General features: G+C 45.5%; 1 protein-coding gene across 6 annotated transcripts in view; it reads left to right on the top strand.

The window, feature by feature from the left end:
* Positions 1-24847, top strand: part of nrxn3b (neurexin 3b) — a 278223-nt gene that overhangs the window by 227394 nt on the left and 25982 nt on the right. For all 6 annotated transcript variants that reach the window (XM_084031039.1, XM_084031042.1, XM_084031041.1 and 3 more), the window contains 3 exons: positions 11156-11327; positions 18430-18519; positions 20045-20355. In XM_084031039.1, coding sequence (XP_083887165.1) covers positions 11156-11327; positions 18430-18519; positions 20045-20355 — 573 coding nt within the window. The remainder of the gene's footprint in view (positions 1-11155; positions 11328-18429; positions 18520-20044; positions 20356-24847) is intronic.

Genomic DNA, 24847 nt, shown 5'->3' with positions numbered 1-24847 from the left:
TGTCCATATCACGTCTCCGTCTCTAAACAAACATGGATGTATCTCTAAACGGCAGTGACAGCTGCAGAGAGACCCCACGCTGCTTAGCAGCAGGCGGTCTGAAGGCTTGACTTATCTGAAAAGAAAACCTGGTGTAACCCACTCCTCAATTATACTTTTCACTAAAACAATAATCTTATCTCATTTTGAAATATAATCCTCCCCTGCTGATACCTTTGATGCAATATCGCTTCATAATGTAGGCCTAAAGCCCAACAATCAGTCAAACAATTGCTTTAAACGTGTCTTTAATCAATCATCAGAGCTCGTCATCATTGTTTATGTATGAGGGAGTTTGATGCGGTTCTGCTTGATTTACCTCGGCTCTAATGCGCCGGATGTGGTCATGAATTGGAAATGAATAAATGCAAAGTGAGACTTGGACCGTTGACCAAGCTGACATGACAGCCATGCACACAGAGATGGCATACGTTGCCAAGTGTGGCTCCTGAGCCGTCGCCGCAGGACAGCTGCTGCATTCTGCCCATTCAGGTATTCATTCATTCATTCATTCCATGATGTCTGCCCGAGGTCACAGGAAGAGGCTCCACGTAAAGATGCTGCTTTTCATTGCTGTTTCTCACACTTTTCACATCTTTTACTTTCACTTAACTGGACATTTCAACACATTCATGTTAAAGTACTGTGTTACAAGTTAAGGCATGCATTCAAGGAAGAGCAAAAGTTCTGGTTCTGCAAAAAACGATCCATTTTAACCAGACGGCAACTTCCAGTTGTGAAGAGTGAAGCCCAACTGAAGTGCATTACACTTGCATTCTCTCTGTTGGAGCCTCTGGCTGCAAAACGAATGTTGCATGGAAGTCTTTGAGTCTCCTTCTTTTGATGTATTATCTCAGTAAACATTGTAAACATGAGTTTATGGTCTCAATCTCTAGTTTCAAGTCTTCTTCAATCCAGCATGATGTTCATTTAGTACATTATGGTCCATTTAGAGTCCACCAGACCAGAAAGCAGGGGAGGCTTTAGTCCACATACGGCCACTTCCTTCACTGGTTGCAAAAATTCCAAGATGATCCAAAATGCCGAGCTTCAAATCTATAGTCCGGAAACCAATGAGTGATGTACTGACGACTTTTATACAGTTCATGATTGTAACTGATATCTTATTATAAGTAACATCATTACATTGTTAATATTAATGTGTCATTATATCAGTAGTACAGTACAGTATTTTGAGATATTGTGAGATAGTTTATTTGTTTGTCTACATTTCATCCATATTGAATTAATGTAACAGAATGTACCTGGAAATGTTTTTCAAGGTTTGTTAAAACTCACCTCATTGTTAAAATCCGTCTTCTAACTCAAATTACAGTTCTTGTAAGGAACTACTTTTCCAGGCGAAATAACATTCAACCAACGGCTCTCTTGGCTCTGTTGTGATTGACAGCTCAGAGGGCGAAACTAGTATAAAGAATGTCAACGATTGGCTGAAAGGCCTCAGACTGTGAACTTCAGGCTCGTACTGATACGACTCAACAGTCACCATAAATGAATGATGTTCAACTTCTCCCAGTACTTGAATTTACATTGAATTGTGGATTGTAAACCAACGTTGAGCGGTATCTTCCACAAGCTTGTTTATCTCACCGCTTCCTTCCTTTCTAAGTTGTATTCTTCTTCTTGGACTCTTCTCTCATGTTTGCTTTTGTGTGTGACATATTGGATCATTCAACCTTTTTGTTATTTAAATGAGACCGACTGTGACATTTTTTGCTTTTGTTTGTCTTTTCATGGAATTGCTAATAACTCAGAGATCTGGAACATGACAAGCAGCTCCATGCAGACAAAGAGTCACAAGCCTAATCGGCTGGGAACCACTGCTTTAAACTTTAATAATGTAGTGCAATTTGATGGGCTTATTATATGTTTATATGTCAAATCTTAATCAGAAGAAGTATCGACACCTGTAAAATACATGCAGAGTAAAGTACAATGTTTCTCTCTAATGTCACACAAAGTACAAATACCACACACTTGTACTCAGTACTTGAAGTTGCTGTCCACCACCGTTGAAGGATGACAGATCACTAAGGTTTAGAATGATCATACAGGTATTGTTTTTTACAAATCTCACCTGTGCCTCTAATATGCCTCCATTACAACTGTGTTTATAGCAAGTGGAGAGTCACTTTATCTTCTCACCAAATCATAATCTCTCCTAGTTGAAGCAATTACACCACAAATGGTGCAAATTTAAACAGCAGCAATCGGTTCTTCAGTGCTTAGCGAGAGGGAGCGACCCACGAATTGATATGATCACAGAGAGACGTGGTGGATTTGAAAGTAAATGAATCTCAAATCAAAATAAAATGAATCTTCTGTTGAGTAGACTATCAAAGACAGCGAGAAATGGAAAGAAGAAGAAAAAAAGAGTGTGAGTGTGGTTTGGAGTCTAATGCTCTCTATTCTCAGTTAATCATTCCTCTGCAGCTCTCTCTCTCTCTCCTCACCTCACCTCATAGCCTCTCTTCTCCTGTCTTTTTCCTCCACACATCCACTTTGATCCTTTCATCTCTCTCCTTTCATTCCTTTCCCTCTACCTTCATCCACGACACCTCAGCAGGAGAGGTGGAGGATAGAGTCCTGATCCCAGGCAGGTTACCCTTAGCAACAGACCACCCACCCCTCCCCTCCGCTTCCAGCGTGTTTCGGGGGGGCGACCCAACTCGCTCTTACCCCCGTTTTCTGCCTCATCATCTCCTGATTGGAGAGCAAGCACCCCTCCCCTCATTTACCTCACCTCGCCCTCCAGGCGTAGACCTGACACGCTGTCTGCTGTAGATGCCAGCCATTAGCGTCGGCACCTAAACACCTGTTCCCTGGCACGTGGGTGTTAGCCCTTCTAATTTCAAGACAGCGTGGAGAGAAAACATTGGACGAACAAGGACCGTCAGTGTGTGTGTGTGTGTGTGTGTGTGTGTTTACATCCATCAGCCAGTCCATGCGTGCTCAGAATAGTATGTGTACACAAACAGATGGTTTCTCTTTCCTCAGCCAGTGAACTGTGGTCCAGGCTTTTCTTGACGCTCGTCTGTGACGAGCACACACAAGACAAGAGAGCCACTCTGTACATCCCGTTTATTAGAACCAGTCCGTTAATTCCCATCCATTTTGTGAATCGGGACGATGTGCAGCTATCTGACAAAGCTACTGGTGAAGGTGTTCTCTCTCTCTCCCACTGCGGTTTGAGCTTTGCATATTACCCGAGACGTGGTGAGGAGAGCGTGCAAAACACAGAGGGCAGCTCTTCAAACAGAGTGAAATCTATGATGTGTCCATTCAAATCATTTCACCCCGTGACTCTTTACGAGCAGCTGCAGCCATGCATGTGATTGTGGCTAAAAGTATTCTCTTTGGGTAAACACACGAACCGTCCGAGATGAGTCACTTCTACGTCTGGCCTCCGTGGCTGTTCTGTGTGTTGTGTGCAAATACAGACGTTAGAATGTTGTTCATTTCAACACAACAAAGAGGGGAGGTGAGAAGGGTGAACTGTGTTCCCGCTTGATTTATTGTGCACCAGTTTCATTCTGGGTCTAGTGCTTGAATTTAGCAGCACATTAAATTAAATATCTGCCGAACAGATTCTAATTTGATCACCAAGCTGTTTCAATTTCATTAGCCTAGTCCCTAATGGACTTTCACAGCATATTATTCCATCTAGCACAAATCCCATTCATTTGTTCTTTTTTTTTTTTTCCAAATGAGCTCCTCGGCGTGTGGGGACCATGTGGCCCAACATGGTGCAGTGTGAGGTCACACCAAAGCTGCTTTTTCTTTAATGGATGCTGGTGCAGAGCTACAGCAAGTCAATGAAATCAAATCAGAATGTGAGCAAACACAATCAAACTACAGATTTATTCCCAGCACCTTCTTAACAGCTGTTGCAAAACATCACCCCAAGCAGCGTATTAATGCAATCATGGTGACGTGTGTGTGTGTGTGTGTGTGATATGTTTCATGCTGCGTCGTCATGGTGTAATATTCAGCGTTTATGGAGCAGCAGGCTGAACTTTTCCCTTTGACGTCGGACATGATCTGGAATGAAAATAAAATTCTTGCTTTCACACCGTTATGATTAAGCAAGCTTGTAATTATGCTCTTTGCATTATGATGACTTCAGCTGTGTACTAGTAGTATAATGCCCATTAACACAGACGGAGCAACACCGGACACCTTTAATTGGATCTGCTCTCGAGGAATTCTGCTCCTTTTTTTTCTTTTGGCAATCTGTAATAACATGTTGAACATCTGGTTAGATTTTTTATGGGGTTCTATAATTATAGAGAAAGCAAGAAAAAGATATTCGTAGTATTTTCACCAGCTGTGTTAGTAGTGTCAGAACTTGCGATCGAGTGAATTAATAGCTTGAAAGTTTGACTGATCAAATGCATAATTCTTTCATTTTGGCAAAAATGTATTACTTTAATAAAAACCAAAGAGTAAAATGAACGACCCCAACACAGCAATATTGGAATTAGAAGATCAAGAGTTTTATTAATTGCATGAGCAGGTGTATGCAGGGAAACTTAAATGAATCATATACAAATAAATAAATGCATTATATTAATTTTAATATGTTATTATATTATTAAGAAATAATATAACAGACATCATACATGGCAAGTGAGACTTTTTCTCGTCAATATATGACTTATGATCTCATAAATTTATGACTTATTTCTCATAAATGTGCTACTTTTTTCTCTGAACATTGCCCCCCTTTTTCAGCTCCAACGAGCGTATTTTCCCAAATACATACATTAATAAAAGTACTTAGTGACCATCTGTGTTGTGATGTTCTGCTCACATTAAATTTACTATCTTTATATCCTTCAGAGCAATGCATGATGGTATATAATGCTCAGTAAGTGACTGAGATGCATTGTGGGATACTTTGAGTCCACTATATAGGCTGTAATGATTCTCACCTAACATTCAGACGGAACTACAACGTGGGGAACTCTATAGAGTAGTGAGTGAGCCCCCATGTCATAATGTGTGTAGATGGGAAATGTAGTACATCTGTAAGGCAAACTCTACATTCACCAGCCACAGTAGAGCAGTGCAGTGCAATGGGCTGGTGGAGCATGTCAGGACCCACACCCGGCCAGGACCCAGACCAAGCCAGGACCCAGACCCGGCCAGGACCCACACCCGGCCAGGACCCAGACCTGGCCAGGACCCAGACCCGGGACCCAGACCTGCTCAGGACCAACACCCGGCCAGGACCCAGACCTGGCCAGGACCCAGACCCGGTCAGGACCCAGACCCGGTCAGGACCCACACCCGGCCAGGACCCAGACCTGGCCAGGACCCAGACCCGGTCAGGACCCAGACCTGGTCAGAGCTCACCATCCCGATGGACGGCTGGGAGAAGTTGGTAGTTGTACTGAGTTCCAGAAGAATTGGCGGTACAGGATGCGACCAATCAGAGGTTACTTCAGGGACGGTGGCGTCCCCTCAGACAATGCAGCCAGACTCCTGCAGTAAAGTGTGGTGGGGATGATTAGGATCAGCGCTGTGTCAGTACTCGCAGTTCCAAAAGTGTGAAAGTGATAGTGCGGGAGCAGGAGAGGGCTCGGCGGGAACAGTGATGAATGTTTTCACCGGGCCGTCCACCATTAGTGTCAGGGCAAGTTACAGCCACAAGAGCGGACAAACAGGAAATAGAGAAAGAGCGGGTGTAAATAATTGATAAGGCTGACCCTGCGCGATTCATATTCTGCGGCAGAGGATCAAAGAGCGAGGCTCGGAGTTTGACATTGAGCCCGAGCAGGAGTCAAAGCCATTACCTCCCCCCGAACCACGCCGCTGCTTTGTGTTGCCATTACAAATGCACACTCTTCCTCTCCGGTCTGGACTAACATTAGCTGGCACTCCTACGCATAAACCAACCGGCTAATGGAGCCGCTAGCATTACCCTAGCAATTACCTACAGTGGCTCTACCTTAACACGAGGTGGAAGCCATTTTGTTCCTGTCCACTCGATGAAGCCGTCCTCGCTCTCTCAGGTGTGAAGTGGAGCCAGTGTTAGACCTCTGGGTTCTTTTAGGCGTGATCAATATTTCAGAGGCAGCAGGCTTCTGCGTCTTGTATCCTCTCACAACAGCTCTGCAGCCCATTATGTACGTGTGAATGAACTTTTGAGCCAATTAATGATTAATGGAGTTTCACAGTTTCCAGTGAAATGTTGATTTGAATAGTGCATTAAGACGGGTATAGTACAAAGGCAGGGAGCCGGGACCCTGCAGCCTCGGCTCTAATAGGAGAGAGTAAAACCGTGTCTGCGGTGTTTTATTCAGTCCCACTGCAGAGGAAGTCTCTCCAGAATTAGAGCCTTTTTGTGCTTCTTCTCTGTCAGCAGCACGACGGATGCATCGTTGCTCTCAGCGGCTGAATGTATATACATCATGCTTTTTCATGACGTTAAAATATGTATTTCTTTCTTTTTCAATATCCATTTCAGAATTTTGGATCCCTTTAAGATCAGCCGGAGATGAATATAAATTACACAATAAAACCATCTGTTTACACTCACCACATGACCACAGAGATAGTTTGGTTTGGCTGTTTGATTATGGCAAAAATATATTATTGTTGAGATCACAATTATTTAACATGATGACTGAATAACTTTGCAAACATCACACATTTACAGTTGAAAGGGAAATGTTAAATGCATAAACTGGTGCACGAGAGTTAAGAGGCTAGCTCCATGAGTAACATGTAATCACATCAGTGTGCTCCGGAAAAACCTCACTTCATAAACACCAACTATACTTGATAGACCAGAGTTCACATTAAACCCACCAATCTACACATTCTTGCATTTTCTAACATTTACCTTTATGTCCACTTTGTATATTTGCTTTTATATTACTGATGTAATGTGGAACTAGAGACAGTCTCTCTGTAATTAGGGCTTCTCCGAGAGCGTTACATAATTCCAAGACCAATATGGCGGCCCCCTTTGCCGAGCCCCGAGCCTGTCAAGTTGTCAGTACATTCTGTACATGAAGAAATGACTTGCACTAAAGGCCGGCACACACACGAGCCTCTCCTCAACCGCCTCTAACATCCTACCCTTTAGCAAATTTCAGCCTCTAGAGCCTGACGCGCACAAGAACAGACAGCTACAAATCACTGCACCATCTATGAGTTATCTCTGTCAATTACTGACGATGAATGTCTTTGGCACTGTGAAGGCCAGGTGCATCAATCCAGTGCACCTCACACTGTCCTAGCTCTCCTCTCTATTGATTCTACCTCCGCGGCTGTGTGATCTAGTTTTGATGGCCCCTGACCACAAAAGCCAACTTGAGCACTAATATCAGATGAAAGGCTGGATATGTAACCTAAACTCCCACCCTGGGACATGTTCACGCTGCTGATATCAGATCTTCCTGACTCCCAACTCAGACTTCATATAGATCCACTGGAGCCATCCCGCTACAACTACTCTGTGCCCCGACCAGATTTTAATCAAGGTTTGATTGCAATGCAATATCTTTTGTGTGTGTGTGTGTGTGTGTGTGTGTGTGTGTGTGTGTGTGTAGGGGGGGGACTCCCACTTTAATAACATTCTCCAAACTTAAAGTGCTTTCAGTGCACATCTTCTTATAGGAGATATCTGCCACATAACCACACAGTCTATTTCTCCATTTTTTTCTCTGTCCATATCTCTTTTGTCAGCTATTTCTCCCCAGCGAAGCTAAATGTGCTAATTCTACCACCTCACCTCCACAGAATGGCTTTCAGATGTGTATATCCGTCTGGGGCCTGTGGCTTAGTGAAATGACCATTCAGCAAGCTGGGCCGGGTGTATTGTGTGGGCTTGTGCCCCGTGTCTGTCTGCGAGGACCGTCTGATGGCGGTCTGCAGAATCACCCACCACGGCTTTGAGTGATTCTCTCTGCTTCACTCTGCCCGCGGAGCAGCATGTGTTGGAGGCATTGATCGGCCCAGAATTGGATTGTGGCGGGCCTGATTACTGATGTCAGTGTGTGTTGGGTCACGTGGGACCCCCAGAGGTCCTCGTGCCAAGCCAGGAGGAGGAGGGGGGAGGAGGGGGAGGAGGAGGAGGAGAAGGAGGAGAAGAACAAGGGGGAGGAGGAGGAGGAGGACGAGAAGGAGAAGAACAATGAGGGGGAGGAGGAGAAGGAGTAGAAGGAGGAGAGGGGGCGGATGAGAAGGAGGAGAAGGAGGAGAGGACGAGAAGGAGGGGAGTGGGAGGAGGAGGAGAAGGAGGCGGAGGGGAGGAGGAGGAGGGGATGCTTACGTTGCTCACAGGAATGACACGTATCAGTGAACTGGCCACGCCCACACATACTGTACACACTGCTGCACAAACAATCTGCTGGCATGACCTCATTGAGCATCAACAGGCGTCGAGCAGCGTTAGTGGAGGAGTGGGAGCAGGTCACACTGTGAAGGAGCTTCATCATCCATAGATCACCACCGTTCTCTGTGACGTCACACTTACACAGACTCACAGGAAGTGATGGGGCCTCGTGCTTTTAGTCTGTTTGCCATTTTTACAGATTCTGCAGCACAGGGTTACACTCTATGACTTTCTGTGTGTGTGTGTGTGTGTGTGTGTGTGTGTGTGTGTGTGTGTGTGTGTGTGTGTGTGTGTGTGTGTGTGTGTGTGTGTGCGCGCGCAAGTTTGATAGTGATTCTCCGCATCATTTGTTTACGCCTGGAATAGTGGCCATCATCTTTTCCACTAAGAGAACAATAGCCATTTTTCCCCTTTGCTCAGGAGACAATGAAGTGCCTTCCCACCTCACGGACGACAGGCCAATAAAAAACGTAATTGGATCTGTCAATCAAACACAGCTGCAGTGTGTGTGGGGGGGCGGGGGCAGAGGCGCGAGGGGAGCCGGACAACAGGAGCAGTGCAGAAGGAGGAAGGAGGGAGAACAGTGGTCCAGCGTCCCCTCTGCACAGCGCCCGGAGGCACGCAGCAACAGAGCTGTACAATGGTTGTGTTTGCTGTGTGTTTGTACCGGGGCCAGCAGGGCCACAATCCCTCTTTGTTTGTAGGCATTAGTGGGGCGCTGACGTGGCTTTGATGCGACTACACAGGAGGGCCGGGCTGCCAGAGCCTCTGAAGGTCACCGTGGACGTACTCTTGCTGATGTGTGTGTGTGTGTGTGTGTGTGTGTGTGTGTGTGTGTGTGTGTGTGTTGGATGGGCTCAGGTCGGCAGACATCATGTTTTTTTTTCATACCAGGGAAAGGTCCTGTCATTAGTCAGGAGGGCCAGGATGCTTTAGTAGTATTTTTCACGGTACAACACACACACTGAACATCACCATGTCACATTAAATCATCAGCGTATTCTGGTCTAGGTGCTCGGCTTCCATGCAGATTGCTTTTATTTTATTCATTTGTCTGTTGCTCTAAGTTTTAATGACAACTACTTAATTTAAGAGCCCATTTACAACCTCTCTGACAGAGACATTAAGTGCTCCCACTCTGAGCCCCACCTCGGCTTTTAGGAGATGGCTTTCTCATGTCGGCGGTGACGTTCTTCTTCCATTATTATCTGGAGATTGTTACAGAGGTGCTCGGTCCTTGCATTATAGGCTCCAGCACTGCATTTCTGTGTATGAATAGACAAAGAGTGTTTTAACTGTACAAGGGAGCACAGTGCAGGTCACCACAGGAAACTGTTAGGTAGGTTCTGTGTACATGAAGCCAGTTCACTGCATTGTTAGGAAAACTTTCTACTCACTTAAAAACTTTAAGAATGGTGACCTTTTTGCCTGGATGCACGAAACCTTAAATTCAAATGAGAATAAACTCCTGCTGAGAATTGATCCTGATTTAGATAAATAAACGGAGGGCCGTCTGCTGCCTTCCAAGGTTTTCTAGGTGTTCTACTTCAGAGGTGGAAACGTAGGAACAAACCTGATTTAAAAGTTCATATTCGCTCCTTGTTGGTCTCATCTGCATTTCCTTTTCATGAATGCAGTAAAAATGCCTCAAGAGGAAGGTTACAATAACTCTGAAAATAATGTGTTCACGGAGAATACAAACTGAAGTCTGAGGTCATGCCCACACCAATAAAATTACACACTTAATGTATTACTATACACTGTGATAATCCAGCAGTATGATATTATTATATTTAATGTGGAGTATGTTTAAGAATGCTAAGTATAGGCTGGCCTTATTAAGTGCTCTCCAACAGTTTTAAGTAGTGATCTGCAGGTCAGTGTTGGATCATTGAAGACACCAACCAGCTGTGTTGAATTCAGCCTGGCATCATCAGAGCCAGGTTCAGCTGATCACTTACCAACATGTCTGCCCCCTGCAAGTCTTCTTCTGTTTAGTTTCCTGATGAGAAACCGTCCCTCTGCTCCGGGCTTCTAGAGGAGGTCATTACAGACTCCCTGTGGGGGATTCAAACCAATGACACAGAAAACACAGCCCTTCCCTTCGCCACTCACTCCAAAACCTTCCAACAGCCACATGCCCGTGAATGTGCGAGCAGTCACAATCAGACACACTGGCAGCTCCTGAAAACGACTGGGTGGAGGGGGGAGGAGCCAGCCGATGATGGGGAGGGATGGCGAGTTGCACGGTAAAAGGGCTTTAGCATTAGGAGCTAAACAAAACATATGGCATTCATAGAGTTTGTAAGGAGCGCAGCAGAAAAGGCATCTGTCCTGCCAGCTCCGCAGTGACAGGCTGCAGGGAGCATTACTCATCATTACAATCTCTGCTGGCAGCCTATTTTCATCACATTACAGTGGTATAATGAAGCGTGGCGCTGGCGTCCTCAGGTTCTCTTGAGTAGTTCGCCATTAGCACCAGCCGAGGGCATTCATCCAAGTAGCTTTATTGAACTTTTTACAGTCAGTTTATTGTAGAATGAATTCGTAGCTGCACAACAATCGGTGGATTCTTGGCACGGTGGCCGTTCACCGTTTCAAACGTGTCTAGCGTAGCGACAGATGTGACTTCTTGCCAAGTTCTTCTTGGAAGTTCTTGCCAGTTGGTGAAGTAGTGTGTTTAAATGTTTGTATTCAATCAATGACCGCTAACTCCTGCTGCCCTTCTTCTCTCCGTGTCTCTTCCAGGAACAAGGCAAAGTAGGCGTGACGTTCAACATCGGGACAGTGGACATCAGCGTGAAGGAGACAACCACGGCGGTAAACGACGGCAAATACCATTTGGTCCGGTTCACCAGGAATGGGGGTAACGCCACCTTGCAGGTGGACAACTGGCCAATCAATGAACACTTCCCCACAGGTACTGCCCCTCTTATTCCTTTGTCTGATGGATTCATGCAACAGTTAGAGTAGCATTCTAGTTAAAAAAAACAACTGGACACCACCTATTTGTTTCAGCAAAACTAAAAAGCAAGGTTCTTCCTGTCCTTGTGTAAAACATCTGTGAGGCGTGCAGCAGCATTACCGCTCCTCCACACCGTCCCTCCCCCCACACCTGACTCCAGAGAGGAGCACACTGAGCACATCTTTTGTCTTGCGAAGAGGCCTTAACTGTGCAGCATCTGGCTGCTTCATTTCAGGAGTGGGACTGAGAGGCACCCAGAGGCGTTCGGTGGGTGGGCAGCAGAAAGCGAGGGTGGCCTGCTGGTCAGACAAAGCTGCAGCCTTGCCCGTATCTCTCATTCTGCAGGTCAGCAGCCGCAGCACAGCAGCAGAATACAAATAGGGCCATCAGACACGGCTCACTCTGTGTGGAGGCTTAGAGATGTGCCGCTCAGCTAGCTAGGTGAGGGAGTGAGAGAGGAGGGGGGCGATCATCTCCCGCTTCTTCTTAACAGTCCATTAAATTGAGTTGGCTCTCCTGGTCTTTGTTATCTGTGTCGACATCGGCAGTCAGCTAAGGAGAGCCCCCCCCTTTGTTTCCTTAACCCTATTACCCACTCTTCAGTTTGACGCAGTCTAATGCAGCAGACGCTCAGGGACGCAACATGGGCACCAAGTGGCCATTGAAGGCGTGGAGAAGTTGGGATGACAAAGGATGATATAAACTTCCTTGATCTCCGAGGCACACTCGTGCCATCGCAGCGAGACATAAGTGGACAGAAACACATGTGGAACAATATTCACGTAGGAGTCCAGTTATATTACCAGATGTGGAGCTGATGTGGACAGAAATGAATGTGCTAGTTATTTTCCGAGCTCTGAGCTCCCATTCCCCCCCCCCCCCCCCCCCCCCAATAGGAAGGAGTAAAGCCATAGGAGTTGATCCGTTTCACTGCTCAGCCCGATCTCTCAGCAGCCCTACAGCATGCTGCTAGTCGCATGGCGTCACCGAGGACAGAGCAGCAGCGGCAGCGGCGTCTCCTGCCGTGACCCGGCGCTCTGTTTAGGTCTGGTTCAATGCCAGCGCAGGTGATGCTAATCTCTTCTGTCTCTGGCTTTCTTTTGCCATCGGCTGTCTTTCGCTTTTTGTTTATTTTTTCGACCAGATAAAGTCAGACGGGTTTCATAACCACATTAATACTGGAAAATACCGAGACACTCACAAACATGTGGCGTTCAATATGCACGCAAGTGGCATCTCATACTCATGGAAGGAACTAAAGTAACCGTGTGACTGCACCGTTGCAGGTAGTTGGTGTCTCGGCCCTGTATTACACATTTATTGGCCCGTCGTTTCCAGCGTAGCTGAGTTGTAGTTTCAGTTGAAGCCCAACCACGTTGATATCGATCTAAAAGTGGATTCTCCGTTGTTTTGTCAACCTTCCAACTATCTCGCTGCTAAATATCTCATTTAAGCACCGCATAACAGAGAGAGCTTTGACTTTTGGACCGATTCCGTTGAGGTTTGTTCCCTCCTCTGTCCGCCTGCCGTCGTCGTGGAATGAAGTTGAGGTCGGGGATCGAATGGTAATTTCTTTTTCTCTTCTGCAGGTAATTTGCAGGACACTCGGTGATAGCAATTCAAGGATGATTGATCCCCCCTCCCTAAACCTCTCTTCCTTGTAAAGCGTTGTCATCTCATGAGTAATTACATGTTAGGGTGCAGACTCATTGACTGCTTTCTCACACTCACACTAATGCTTTACTTGAAGGCAGCAGCCGCCACAAGGCTTTCAGGCGGTTCAATAAACAGTTACCGGATCTGGGCATGCCCTCTGCCTGCGAGGGAATAGGGGAGAACGAAGGTGTTGCTGGATTGCTTGTCACTCAAAAGTGCAGAGTCTTAGGCATGTAAATTGGCCATCTCAACAGTGTGTTTGCAAAGTTGGGCCACCAAAGTGTAGAGGCAGGAGGAGGCGTCTTCTTAGGAATGGCTTTTTTAGTTGATCATCAGTTGATCAACAATTTGGGCCTTCCATCAAGTATATACTTATACTTCAGTTAAAGGAGAAATCCGGTCATTTTTGACCCCATTGTCGTTGTCCCCAGGGTCATCCCGACTTATTAGAAGCAAAAAACCCGACAAAAATGTACGTTGCCTAGCCCGAGATCTGTACCTGCCTGGCAGCCTTCCAGACTCGCTCCAATGCTAACCCATTGGGGCAACTTTTATCTGCTTTCCTGGGCCTCAGAAAACAATTCCAAGACCTATGCAACACAGGTTGGGTCCGTACGAGACACCATGGCGCTCGTTTAACTCAAATAGTGTGGCAAAACGACATAAATATGTGTGTTTTAGCATGAAGTTACTCACCTCAAATCACCCCGTAGACATTAGCAGTAGATAGCCGAGCGCCTGTCGTCCCTCCCAGTCACCGCAGAAACGAAAACGTTTTCCTCGTAGATTTTGATTTTGTATCCATAAAGAAACGATCGAGCTGTGCAGTCGTCCTGTCCGTAATAAATCCATGAAGCTGTTATGTCCATATGTATGACTATGTTACAACATAGCAACGACTGCTTACAGCTAAACAGTCGCCGGGAGCCAAAACAATGCAAGTAGGTTCCAGCTTGAGAGATCCAGAGAAGTTGCACCAGTGACCCTTCAGGCAACTTAAGCAACAATACTAAGAACACTGATAGGATTGGACTTTGTTTTCGACTAACTGATCTATGCATCATTTTATCTGAGCCTGAATTTATCTACACTTGGTGGCCACTTTATTAGGTAGCCAGTAAAATTGAAAGCAATCAAACGTATCAGCTCTGCCGTAATTTTGCCTTGACATAGATCATATTAATAATACTAATAATAACTTATTATAATAATAAGTGTAGTAAAACATTGTATTGACACATTTCAGAGGAATGTATATCAAGAGCAATTACTTAAAAGAGGATACTAAAAGCAGTATTATGGTTGAAGAAACTGTTTCTGTGTAAGCCGGGTGAAAGCACTAAAGGCTCCTTTGAAGAGAGAGAGAGGCTGAGGTGTAATCAAAGTCCTTGGCCCTGCCGTCAGGCCACGGAGCCCATCACTACACTCGTTATCACTAACCATCGACTCAACATATGAATTATGAATTTGAATGCTTGTGAAACTGAGGACTAAGATTCCTACACTTGCCACACAGGGACATTCTCCTCTTCAACAATATGGCTGCACTGATCCCATACAGCAGCATCTCCTTCAGCCTTCAGCAGCTTACGTGTAGCGATGGCTTTGTCTCTCCAGCAGTCACCTCTCAGATCTCCCTTCTCTCTTTGTCCTCACATTCCTTTCATCCGCCGTTCCCGTTCGCTGCTCGGCGCATCTCTCTTACAATCCTGGACTTTTGTGACAACCCACATTCCTGCAGGGCCTTGTCTTTGTTTAGGGAGAGGGCTCCAGTTTCCTTATTTAACTTTCAATCCTTGTGTCTGTATTGATTTTGGATTACATGATCTGTTTGCCAAAGTTTGAATCAAAGACTTTCTAGAGCGAGCCAGGCAGAAGTTGTTCATCACATGGTGCTGTTATCTCCGATGAATGATCACTGGCCAAACCAGTGTGTGTGTGTGTGTGTGTGTGCGTGTGCATGTGTGTGGGTGTGTTCCATTGTTTGGATTGGCCATAACCTGAATGGCCTTCATTTCCATACACACATGCGCTCCAGTACACTCAGACTGTTATGCATGCACTGATGCACACACACTGTCACGACTCCCACAACCTGAAACGGCACAAAGACGCGCACCAGTTGGAGATATCTGCCCATCTTTGTCTTGCAATTCAGACAAAACAATTCCTGGGGAACGAGATAAATCCCCACGCGTTCCCGGGGCCAAACATGATTAGCCCTATCCCAGACACAATCTCTGTCGCTCTCAGAACTCCAACTAAGCCCAACGTAGAAGCCACCAGTCTAATTTATCCTTTCAACACCACACACTTTAGAAGGCCCTGGTAAATGATGAGTTTACTCCCTGGCTTTGTCTGATGTCTGACAGAGAATGGAAAGGACGATGGAGGGGAAGCAAGCAGGAGAAACAGAAGGACATGGGTGAAGAGAGGAGGAATGCAGCCGCAGAGGGAACACAGAGGCATTTAATGGAGTAGATGACTGGAATGAGTTGACAGAAGGCAGAAAGAGCTGACGTCTAGACAGATAGATGGGCCGAGAAGAGGAGGATGATTGAAAAAGTAGATTAATGATATGGGAATTGTGGCCACAGCTGAAGAGGTCTGAGAAGAGCAGAGGGTTTGTGAGTGACAGAGAGGAAGGAGGGAGCAGAAGATGGCTGGATGGCTAGAAAGAGAGCCAGAGAGACAGACAGGTGGAGATTAAAAGAAGGTGGGTGGTGCAGAGGCTGCAGCGGCTCGCTGGGAGCAGAGCAGTGGAATGATGCTGTTTCAACACGGCTGCAGTGTATCAAATGTACTCATCATCCCCAGCTGCCTGTCACAGCAGCCATTCCCCCGTCCTGATGGGCTCTCAGCTCCGGCCTGCCACGCAGCCCCGTGAGATTAGTCTGGCAAACACGGAGCACAGCGGCGAGCGACCAGCACTGTCGCCGTGCCAGTGTTTGTGTGGAGTGAAGCCGCCACCAAAGGGGAAACATTTAGACTGTGTTTGGGCTGAGAGGAAACATGGGGAAGGCATGTACTGTACGAGATTCTCCAAAATACAGCCCGTATAGGATGAATAATGTATTTTGTATGTCATGTTTGGTAATTCTCCTCAACATTAAACATTCATAACCAAACAAGGACATTTTGGGGTGGAATCACTGATGTATTATGTATTAATAAGTGAATGTTCAGTCTGTTTCATGATGGCTGTGTATATTAGCCGTCTGATTTTAGAAATGAGAAATTACAGATTCATAACAAAACTATTATCGAAAGCAAAGTTTGTATGTGAAACTCAAATTATTATTATTATTTTCATAAACACCAAACACATGAATTTGTACTTTCCTCTTGGTTCTGAATGGTTGATGAACAAATATTTTAGGAGATACGTGTCCACTCTGCTTTGAGGGAAAATAAACAATAACACGAAAACCTTGAAGGCAGAATTTTTTAATAAATTATAAACAATAGTGCTTTTATTGGCAAGGTCATCCATTCTGGAGTCACCTTTAGACATTGAATATGAAATTGACAAACTAGAGAGATTTTTCTCATTAGTTGGACAATTAGCTTGTGGTGTATTCATTACGGGGGGACTGTCACCTCATTAATCACAGGACACTGAAGTCTCTACCTGAGAGGCCATCAGCAGTGCTAGCTCCTCTCAGTGTGGCTGAGATGCTGCAGCTCCTCCCCCTCCCTCTTCTTCCTCACCTTTCCCTCCGTCCTCTGGTTTCCATGCGACCGTCATGCCTCTCTATGGCCGTGGTCCAGAGGGGAGTGTGTTTGGCTGCCACCCGAAACCTGCTCCAGATCAAAGGGATGGGGCGGGAGCCCTGCTGGTAGCTGATTAACCTGCTGGCACACTGCAGACCCAGGCCTTTAGCTCCTCCAGCTCCCTTGCAGCCTTCCCAGCTGGCTGTAAACGGAGCACTTAGCTGTTCTCTGGAAGGCAGAGCGGAACGACGGAAAGATGGAAGTGAGAGAAGGAAGGAGACGTACGAACAGCAGAAATGCCTTCATGGGATTCTGGCGTTTCTGCACAGTTTTAATAAGCAGATGTTCAAAAGAAAAATGTGGAGGTCAATAAGTGAATGAACACAGATGTATGGGGGTACATATAAACACCTGTATGCAGAGAGGTGATTACCACAACATTCTCTTCCCAGATATTTCCTTCAGCAGAAGATCCTGTAGATGTATAGGGTGGCCTCGGTACCATCATGGACAAGAACCAAGCTAGTGGTGCTTCTTGCTCCCACACTTCATAGCATGATTCAAAACACCTCATATTCAAATATTATTCTGGACTTTTCCTAGAGTGGGGAGGAGCATAATATTGTAGCCAGAAATGCTGTGTGTGTGTGTTTGTGTGTCGATGTCGATATATAAATCAAGAATCCAAGCTGCCAGACAAGATACTGTACATTTCCAGAAGGTCTTTTCTCACAATTAGAAAGCCTTGCCCTTTCACTGGTGTTATGAACGATGTGTCACCGGTGCCTTTTTACCTGCCAGTCCCTGCACACCTGGGTACTGAGTGGTGCACTAATTGTACACGGGCTTCGCAGTCTTATGGCGCCTTCCAAAGGGAAGGCCTCTGTGATCGTCACACAAAATATTGCCTCCACAATGGGAACTGGTATAATGCCAGAAATAATACTCAGCACACTTCCTTCCCTGTTAAAGGAGGCCTATTATCCTTAATTCCCATTTACCTGGGACTCGGTCCCCGCGGTCTCAGAAGGGGGACGTGGCAGCTGTGGTGCAGAGCTTTCTACCCAAAAGGCCTCCCACCATGTCAGTAATGATCTCATTTGAATGCATTGTCCTCCTCAAATCTGTGTCACCGTGGGACTTCACTCCCAGTAGGTCTGCAGTACTTCCAATTACCACTTCCTCCTCGGCGGTTGCCGCCCTGCCGGCACCGCCACACAGCCCCGCCCTGCCCACTGAAGCAGCTCCTCTAGGCCCCTCCCAGGTGAAAGCAGGTGGTGTCCAGTGGGAGAATTAGTGAATGTTAATTACCCCAGTTTGGTTGAGAGAAGGCAGTTAATGCATGTCTACAATCTCAACCACTCTTCTCCTATTATAAGATTCATATTATTATAAGAGCTGTTATGTATTTCCTGTGTTTTGACTCTTTCTTGCAGGCTGTTTGTCTTTTGTGTGTTGTGCTGTTAATCCATGGATATTTCTGCTAAATATTAGCGTGGAGTGTGCTATATAAATCTGAATTTTAAACATTTAAATTAAAGCTACTTGGGAAAAAAATCATCATAAAGCTTTTTATAAATATTTCTAAACAAAGATAAAACTCATTATAAACCACTGTATAAATGTGTGATGTCTGTTGCCGTTGCCGACTGTTTCAAGCTGTTTGTTAAACTTTCAAACTTTAAAGGCAACAGCGACATTGAGCGCTATCAAATGGCAAATAAGAAAATCCCGTTCAAATATACCCGGCCAGTAGAAGATTGGCTTCAGGAGAAAGGTAAATCTCTATCCGACTTCTAGAATGTTTCTCTTTTTATTTCCTGTCATCTCATCGGCTTGTTCCCTTTCAACCTCTGAGAATGAATAAGCACCCCTTAAACTCTTTTAAAAACCAGTCAAACAGCATTTTTGTTACTTTTTTGTTCTTTCCTTTGTTTCCTTTTATTTCCCCTTTTTTGTCTTTATCGTTTTTGGAAGTTTTGTTGAATCATGGTGTCCAGTTAAAGGGACTGGGAAGAGCTTTTATAAACAGTGCAACAGTAACATGTTAAGTATCAAGCAATCCTTTGTGCAAAATTGTCTCGGAGGCGGCTTTATTCATGCTGCACCAGCAGGCCCACTGTTGTGAGAGGAGAATTAGCTCCCTTGGCTCAAATCCTCTGCAATGTTTGAGAACAAACTAATCAGTGGGTGAACCCCCCTGAAAACTTTCCAAACAGCAGGTGCTTTTCCCTGCTGTAATTGATCTGATTGTAGTGAGACACATCACACAGGATAAAACCCTCACTTGTTTGGTGACGGGGAGCTAATTGGAGCTTTTTTGGACGGCAAAGTGTCACCGTGAACCTGCGATGATGTTGTTTCTATCACCGAGACGATCAAGTCAACACCTGCTCTATGTTTAAAACAACTGTGGGGATTTAACAGTATACCCCCCCCCCCCCCCCCCCCCCCCCCCTGCTCAACATAATATCATTATAAACTGCATTTAAAGTTCATTGCACATAAACATGTTAACCTGATTATAAAGTCCCTTTAACAAGCGTTAAAACAGACAGGTCTGGAAAAAATCCCATTACTGCCGCATGCATGACTCCACACGTGCTATTTCATTTTGGCTTCTGTGACATGAACGTCCTCTCCCTGCCATTCCACACCCGGTCTATTATTATGCATTATAATTGTGCAAATGCCGCAAGTATAACAAGCTTGCTGTGTGTTCTGTATGCAAATTATACAAATGAGATTTTTAATTATGATCCCTGTATTGCAAAAGTTTGGTGTATTTTCCTTTTCTAATTAATGCATGAGCAGTGTGTTTTGACAATGATATTTAGGCTTCTCCTGATGAAATGCACCATGACACGTAGTCAGTGTGTATTGCTCATACTTATCATAATATGCCAAACCTGCATACATATTTATTAATCATTTGGCTGCATGTTTTGTCCGGAGAATATTAAGTGAAACTGGTTCCAGCTGCTTGTCCTTTCCCACCCGTGTTGTGATGAAGCTGCTGTAGCCACATCGTGTGTAATGAACAGAACGGTGCCGTTGTTGTTGACAAACGATGCCACGGTGACTTTTTCCAGTGCATAAGCATGTTGCACCGCCATCTTACCTTCATCCAGCTCATTTAATGGAGCAGTAAATCAGTAACAGACATGTTCAGTCTCTGTCCATTACTGTCTGAGTCTAATTCCTCTTGTAAGCATGTCCAAATCAAGCTGCGTGTGTGTGTTAGCTCAGAGTGTTGCATCATCAACATATTAATACTGTGTTCCCTCCCACCTGTGTGTCAGGCCGGCAACTGACCATCTTCAACACCCAGGCCACCATCTCCATCGGCGGAAATGACCGCAAGCGACCCTACCAGGGCCAGCTCTCCGGTCTCTACTACAACGGCCTCAAAGTCCTCAACATGGCCGCCGAGGGCCACGCCAACATCAAGGTGAACGGGAGCGTGCGGCTGGTGGGCGACGTGCCGGTCAGCAGGGGCGCGGCACGCACCACCACCTCGGTGCCGCCGGAGATGTCCACCACCTTTATCGAGACCACCACCACACTCTCCACGACAACCACCCGCAAACAGCGCTCCCCACCCACTATCCAGGTGAGTGTGCATGTGTGTGTGTGTGTGTGTGTGTGTGTGTGTGTGTAGCGTTCCCATTCAGAGCTGAGCGTCAATAATGGGAAGAAACAGTATAACCCCGAGCAGCACCCGTACTGGATCTGGATCCAAGTTAGCTTCATGATTCAAGGTCAACTTTACAGCTAAGTGTTGAAGTCATCTTAGTAGCTAACTAGCATTGGTAACGTGGTAGCGACCTGTCAATCACAAGGTAGCCCCGCCCCCTAAAGCATCCCCTGCTTTCTGGTCTGGTGGACTCTAAATGGACCATAATGTACTAAATGAACATCATGCTGGATTGAAGAAGACTTGAAACTAGAGATTAAGACATAAACTCATGTTCACAATGTTTACTGAGATAATACATCAAGAGAGAAGTAGGACCATTTTCTCATTGTCACAGAGAAAAAATCAATATCTTGCTTTATTTCCACTCGTGAATGAAAGCTGTTCTATTTTGAAAATGAATTATTCTCTTCTGTCATGTCATCTGCTCGCACTTCTTTGCTCAGCGGCTCTCCTTGGTCACATGACACAACAGAACAAACAGGAACACACTTCAGGTGTCATTGTCTCCGATGACACCGAGATGGGAACGTCTCATAGCAGAGAAACAAGCTCAGGGCTAACACTAATGCTGCATTATGTCGGGTTATGTTTTTGATGTATTTTATATTGTAGGATTTACACAGAGAGAGTAGAACTGTTTCCCTCATGTTAGCGCTGTGCTGGGTGGAACACGCACGCTTTGTTAGTATCCTGCAAACTTTCATAGCTCTTCATTAAATAAAACAAGTATTAACTTGTAACAACTTGTTTTTGTTCACAATACATTGAGTTCCACATATCAATCCCGTTTTCTTTATGACATTTTTATCTATAATTAATCGTTTTTGTCATATCTTTGCCTCACACCGTCTGACATGGTACGGTCCGTCTGACATGGTACCGGTCCGTCTGACATGGTACGGTCCATCTGACATGGTACCGGTCCGTCTGACATGGTACCGGCTCGCTGACATGGTACTGGTCCGTCTGACATGGTACCGGCTCGCTGACATGGTACTGGTCCGTCTGACATGGTACCGGCTCGCTGACATGGTACGGTCCGTCTGACATGGTACCGGTCCGTCTGACATGGTACGGTCCATCTGACATGGTACTGGTCCGTCTGACATGGTACCGGCTCGCTGACATGGTACTGGTCCGTCTGACATGGTACCGGCTCGCTGACATGGTACTGGTCCGTCTGACATGGTACCGGCTCGCTGACATGGTACCGGTCCGTCTGACATGGTACCGGTCCGTCTGACATGGTACCGGCTCGCTGACATGGTACTGGTCCGTCTGACATGGTACCGGTCCGTCTGACATGGTACTGGTCCGTTTGCCATGGTACTGGTCCGTGGCATAAAAAAGGTTGCGGACCACTGGTCTATACAATCAGAGAAGAGTCGCCCCCTGATGGCCAGTAGAGAGAATGTAAGTTTAAGGCACTTATCAGAACCGGAGATTGCTGCCTGATCCAGCTTCAGATTTATCACATCAATATGTGAGTGGTATCACCATTCCTATCTAACTCTCAACAAGAAAGCAAATAAGTACATTTCTAAAAATGTCAAACTTCTCCCATGAACTCGTTTACCATTCAGAGTGTGCAGAGTGGCATTTCATCGCATTTTACCTGAGAGGAGATGTAGATCATCCTGAGTTGTGTGGAGTCTGCGAGCCAAATGTTTTATTTCTCTGGTAATCAGGTTTGAAAATGTAGAGAAAGAGTGAAATGTAAAAGAAAATTCCTCTTCTCCCTCCTCGACTATTTGATGTGGTTGTGTGACGTGGGTGGATTGGAGCCATGCTGGTTCTTTCACTGCTTGATCAGTCAAGGTCAGAATACCGTATTACTTCTTCTATGGAGGACTGAAGTGCTGCGGTTCATTGAGGTGTACAAAGCTGCTGCCTTTCTCTACATGTCTCTCTTCCTGCCTCTGTCCATCTGTCTGTCACCCCGATCCAGCCTCACTGAGGCCCTATCCAATACGTCCTGAGTCCACGCCAGTGAATGTCACCGCCGTGCCAAGAAAGTAATCATGCCAAGCAGTCCTCTGACACCCAGAGGACAAATTGAGCCATTTGTTGTTCATATTAAAGCAATAACTCTCCCTCTGGGGGTGAAGCCGGGTTGGGTGGCAGGACAGGCAGGGACCACTGTAATCAGCCTCTTCAGTGCAGTGATGATAGGCCATAATGTCGGTGCTGACACTTGTCCGTCTATGGGGGAGGCCAGAGTGACGGCTGTCTGAAGGCCACTAAATCGCCTGTGATTTGGAAAGAACTGAGGAAGGAGGAGCCAGTGTCAAGCCTTCATATGTGGGGATTTGAAGTTCTGGAGCAAAAGCGAGGCGGTTCGTGTCCAGTCTGTGTATGTGGAGCATCAGTAATGTGTGATGATGATGATGACTGAGCTGAAACACGTTACACCGCCGTCTCCGGCACCATCGACAAGGTCACATCAGAGAAGAAAAAGTGTGGCATCGCTGGGAGAATAGCATTTTGTGTCTTAGGCTATTAATATCAAAGAAAGTCAATAATCTTCGGCGTGCTATGAAAGAGCTTTCACACAGAGCACTCTCCCTCTCAAGGTGAAATGATGAAGCTATACCTCTTTTGTCAATACCCAGAATATGGCTGTTTAGATGTCAGATGAACTTTCACTCTGAGAACTTAACAATGAAAATGTCATTTTTTTGCCCTCCTTAACTTTTTTACTTTTGTATTTCTTCTGAGAACCTCGCCCATTCTTCTTCCACCACCTTCTATTGCTCTGTCGGCTTTGATTCACACCGCTGTGTCACAGAATTTCATTTGCCAAGGCCTTTAATTTTACAGTTCCCTAGTTGGCTGTCAAATACGGTGGTGTGAGAGGACCTGTACCAGTCTGGCAGATTTCTCCACCCCTCAGGGTAGTAGAGGGGAGTTGAGGGAGTCCAGCTATCATTAGTGATGTACTGCGGTGCTGAAGGAGAGCTATAGGAATGTGACATGGAGCCGGACTGTGTGCAGCTCTTTTAGGAGGAGGGTGTGTGTGTAGACTGAAATGTGTGAGTTTTTGTTATCTTCTCACACATCTATTTTTGGTCCCCTTCACCAACACTAGCTGTTTCTTTTTCAGCGGTGAGAGAGCGGTGAATCCCTGGACATCTCAGGATCAACAGAGAGTCGGGGGGAAGTGGAGAGAACCGATCTCACGCTTAATTAATGATAGCTCCGCGGGGACGTAGCGACAGACACGTTTCTCTCTCTCTGTCACTGTGTCACTCGGCCACTCTCTAGGTCAGCTGGTCCAGAGACTAAGGCAGACAGGAAATAGATTGGTATGTGTTTAAGGTGTCACTTCAGCTCAAGTCCAAAGACCAGGTTCAACAAGTTATTTTTATTATTTTTAGTTTAGTTTTTTATTGTTAGAACTTTGTTGCTTACTTTAATGGATCAGCAGCTCACATGTATTTTCTCCTCGTTTTCCTTTCCATGTTTTAGATATTCTAAGATCTTTTGCAAGAGGACAAATCAGAAAGTGTTTTGCTGTCTCAGCAAACACACAACTTTGAATCGGTGGGATTTGAACTCCCCTAGAATGTATGTAAAAGTCAGTCAAAAGGGAAGGTCATGACCCTTCCTAGTCTTCAGCTAGTGGACAGCTTTGGAAACGCAGGCTCGCTCATTTCATGTTGGTATGAAATCCACTCAGGTGCACATACATGGAGACACCATGGGACTGGACGACAGGACGTTGACACAAAATCTCCAGTCGTCATGGCAATCTAAAATCAAATTGTGTTAAATCACACTTGCAGACAGAAGAAAAACAATGTAACTGCACACTGCTCAGGCATAATCAAATCTTTCAGTGTTTATATATAATATTCTAAAAATGTTCAGTAAGCAAAGATTCATTAGCAATACAGACACTTTTGTAATCTATTTCTCTTTAAAGACCAATGCCACCTGAGCATCCTGATAGCAATTTCCTGCCACATCATATCTCTTTGGTATTTGAAATTAACCTGCTATCAGATATGTCGTCTGGTTGTTGGCTTTAGCCGGCTGCCCAGCACTCTTCCACTCACACTGTCTAGTCCTGGTAATGCATGCACACACAACAGGAAGATAATGTCACCACGTGAACATTCAGTTCTGCTCTTCATCATGCAAACGTTAAAGCTCGTCATGAACAAATCTCACACTCAGAAAGCTCTTAACTTTACTCCATTCTGTCGTCATACATTGGTTCTTAAACTTGGCAACAAAAGTAAATATGGTAACATATTTGAACATAATGGAATATATATGGAACATAATTTGTCCTGTCATCAACCTGCTTACCTGAAGCTGGCTTTGAGACACCAGCTCTGTCGGCTGTCGGAGCTCCAGTGTTCATAAGTGCTTTGTGCTGAACTTTAAATGGCATGACAGT

This window comes from Eutrigla gurnardus (genome assembly GCF_963514095.1).
Source record: "Eutrigla gurnardus genome assembly, chromosome: 16".
Classification (NCBI taxonomy): Eukaryota; Metazoa; Chordata; class Actinopteri; order Perciformes; family Triglidae; genus Eutrigla; species Eutrigla gurnardus.
The sequence above is the reverse complement of the archived record's forward strand: the minus strand, read 5'-3'. Positions and strand labels throughout refer to the sequence as shown.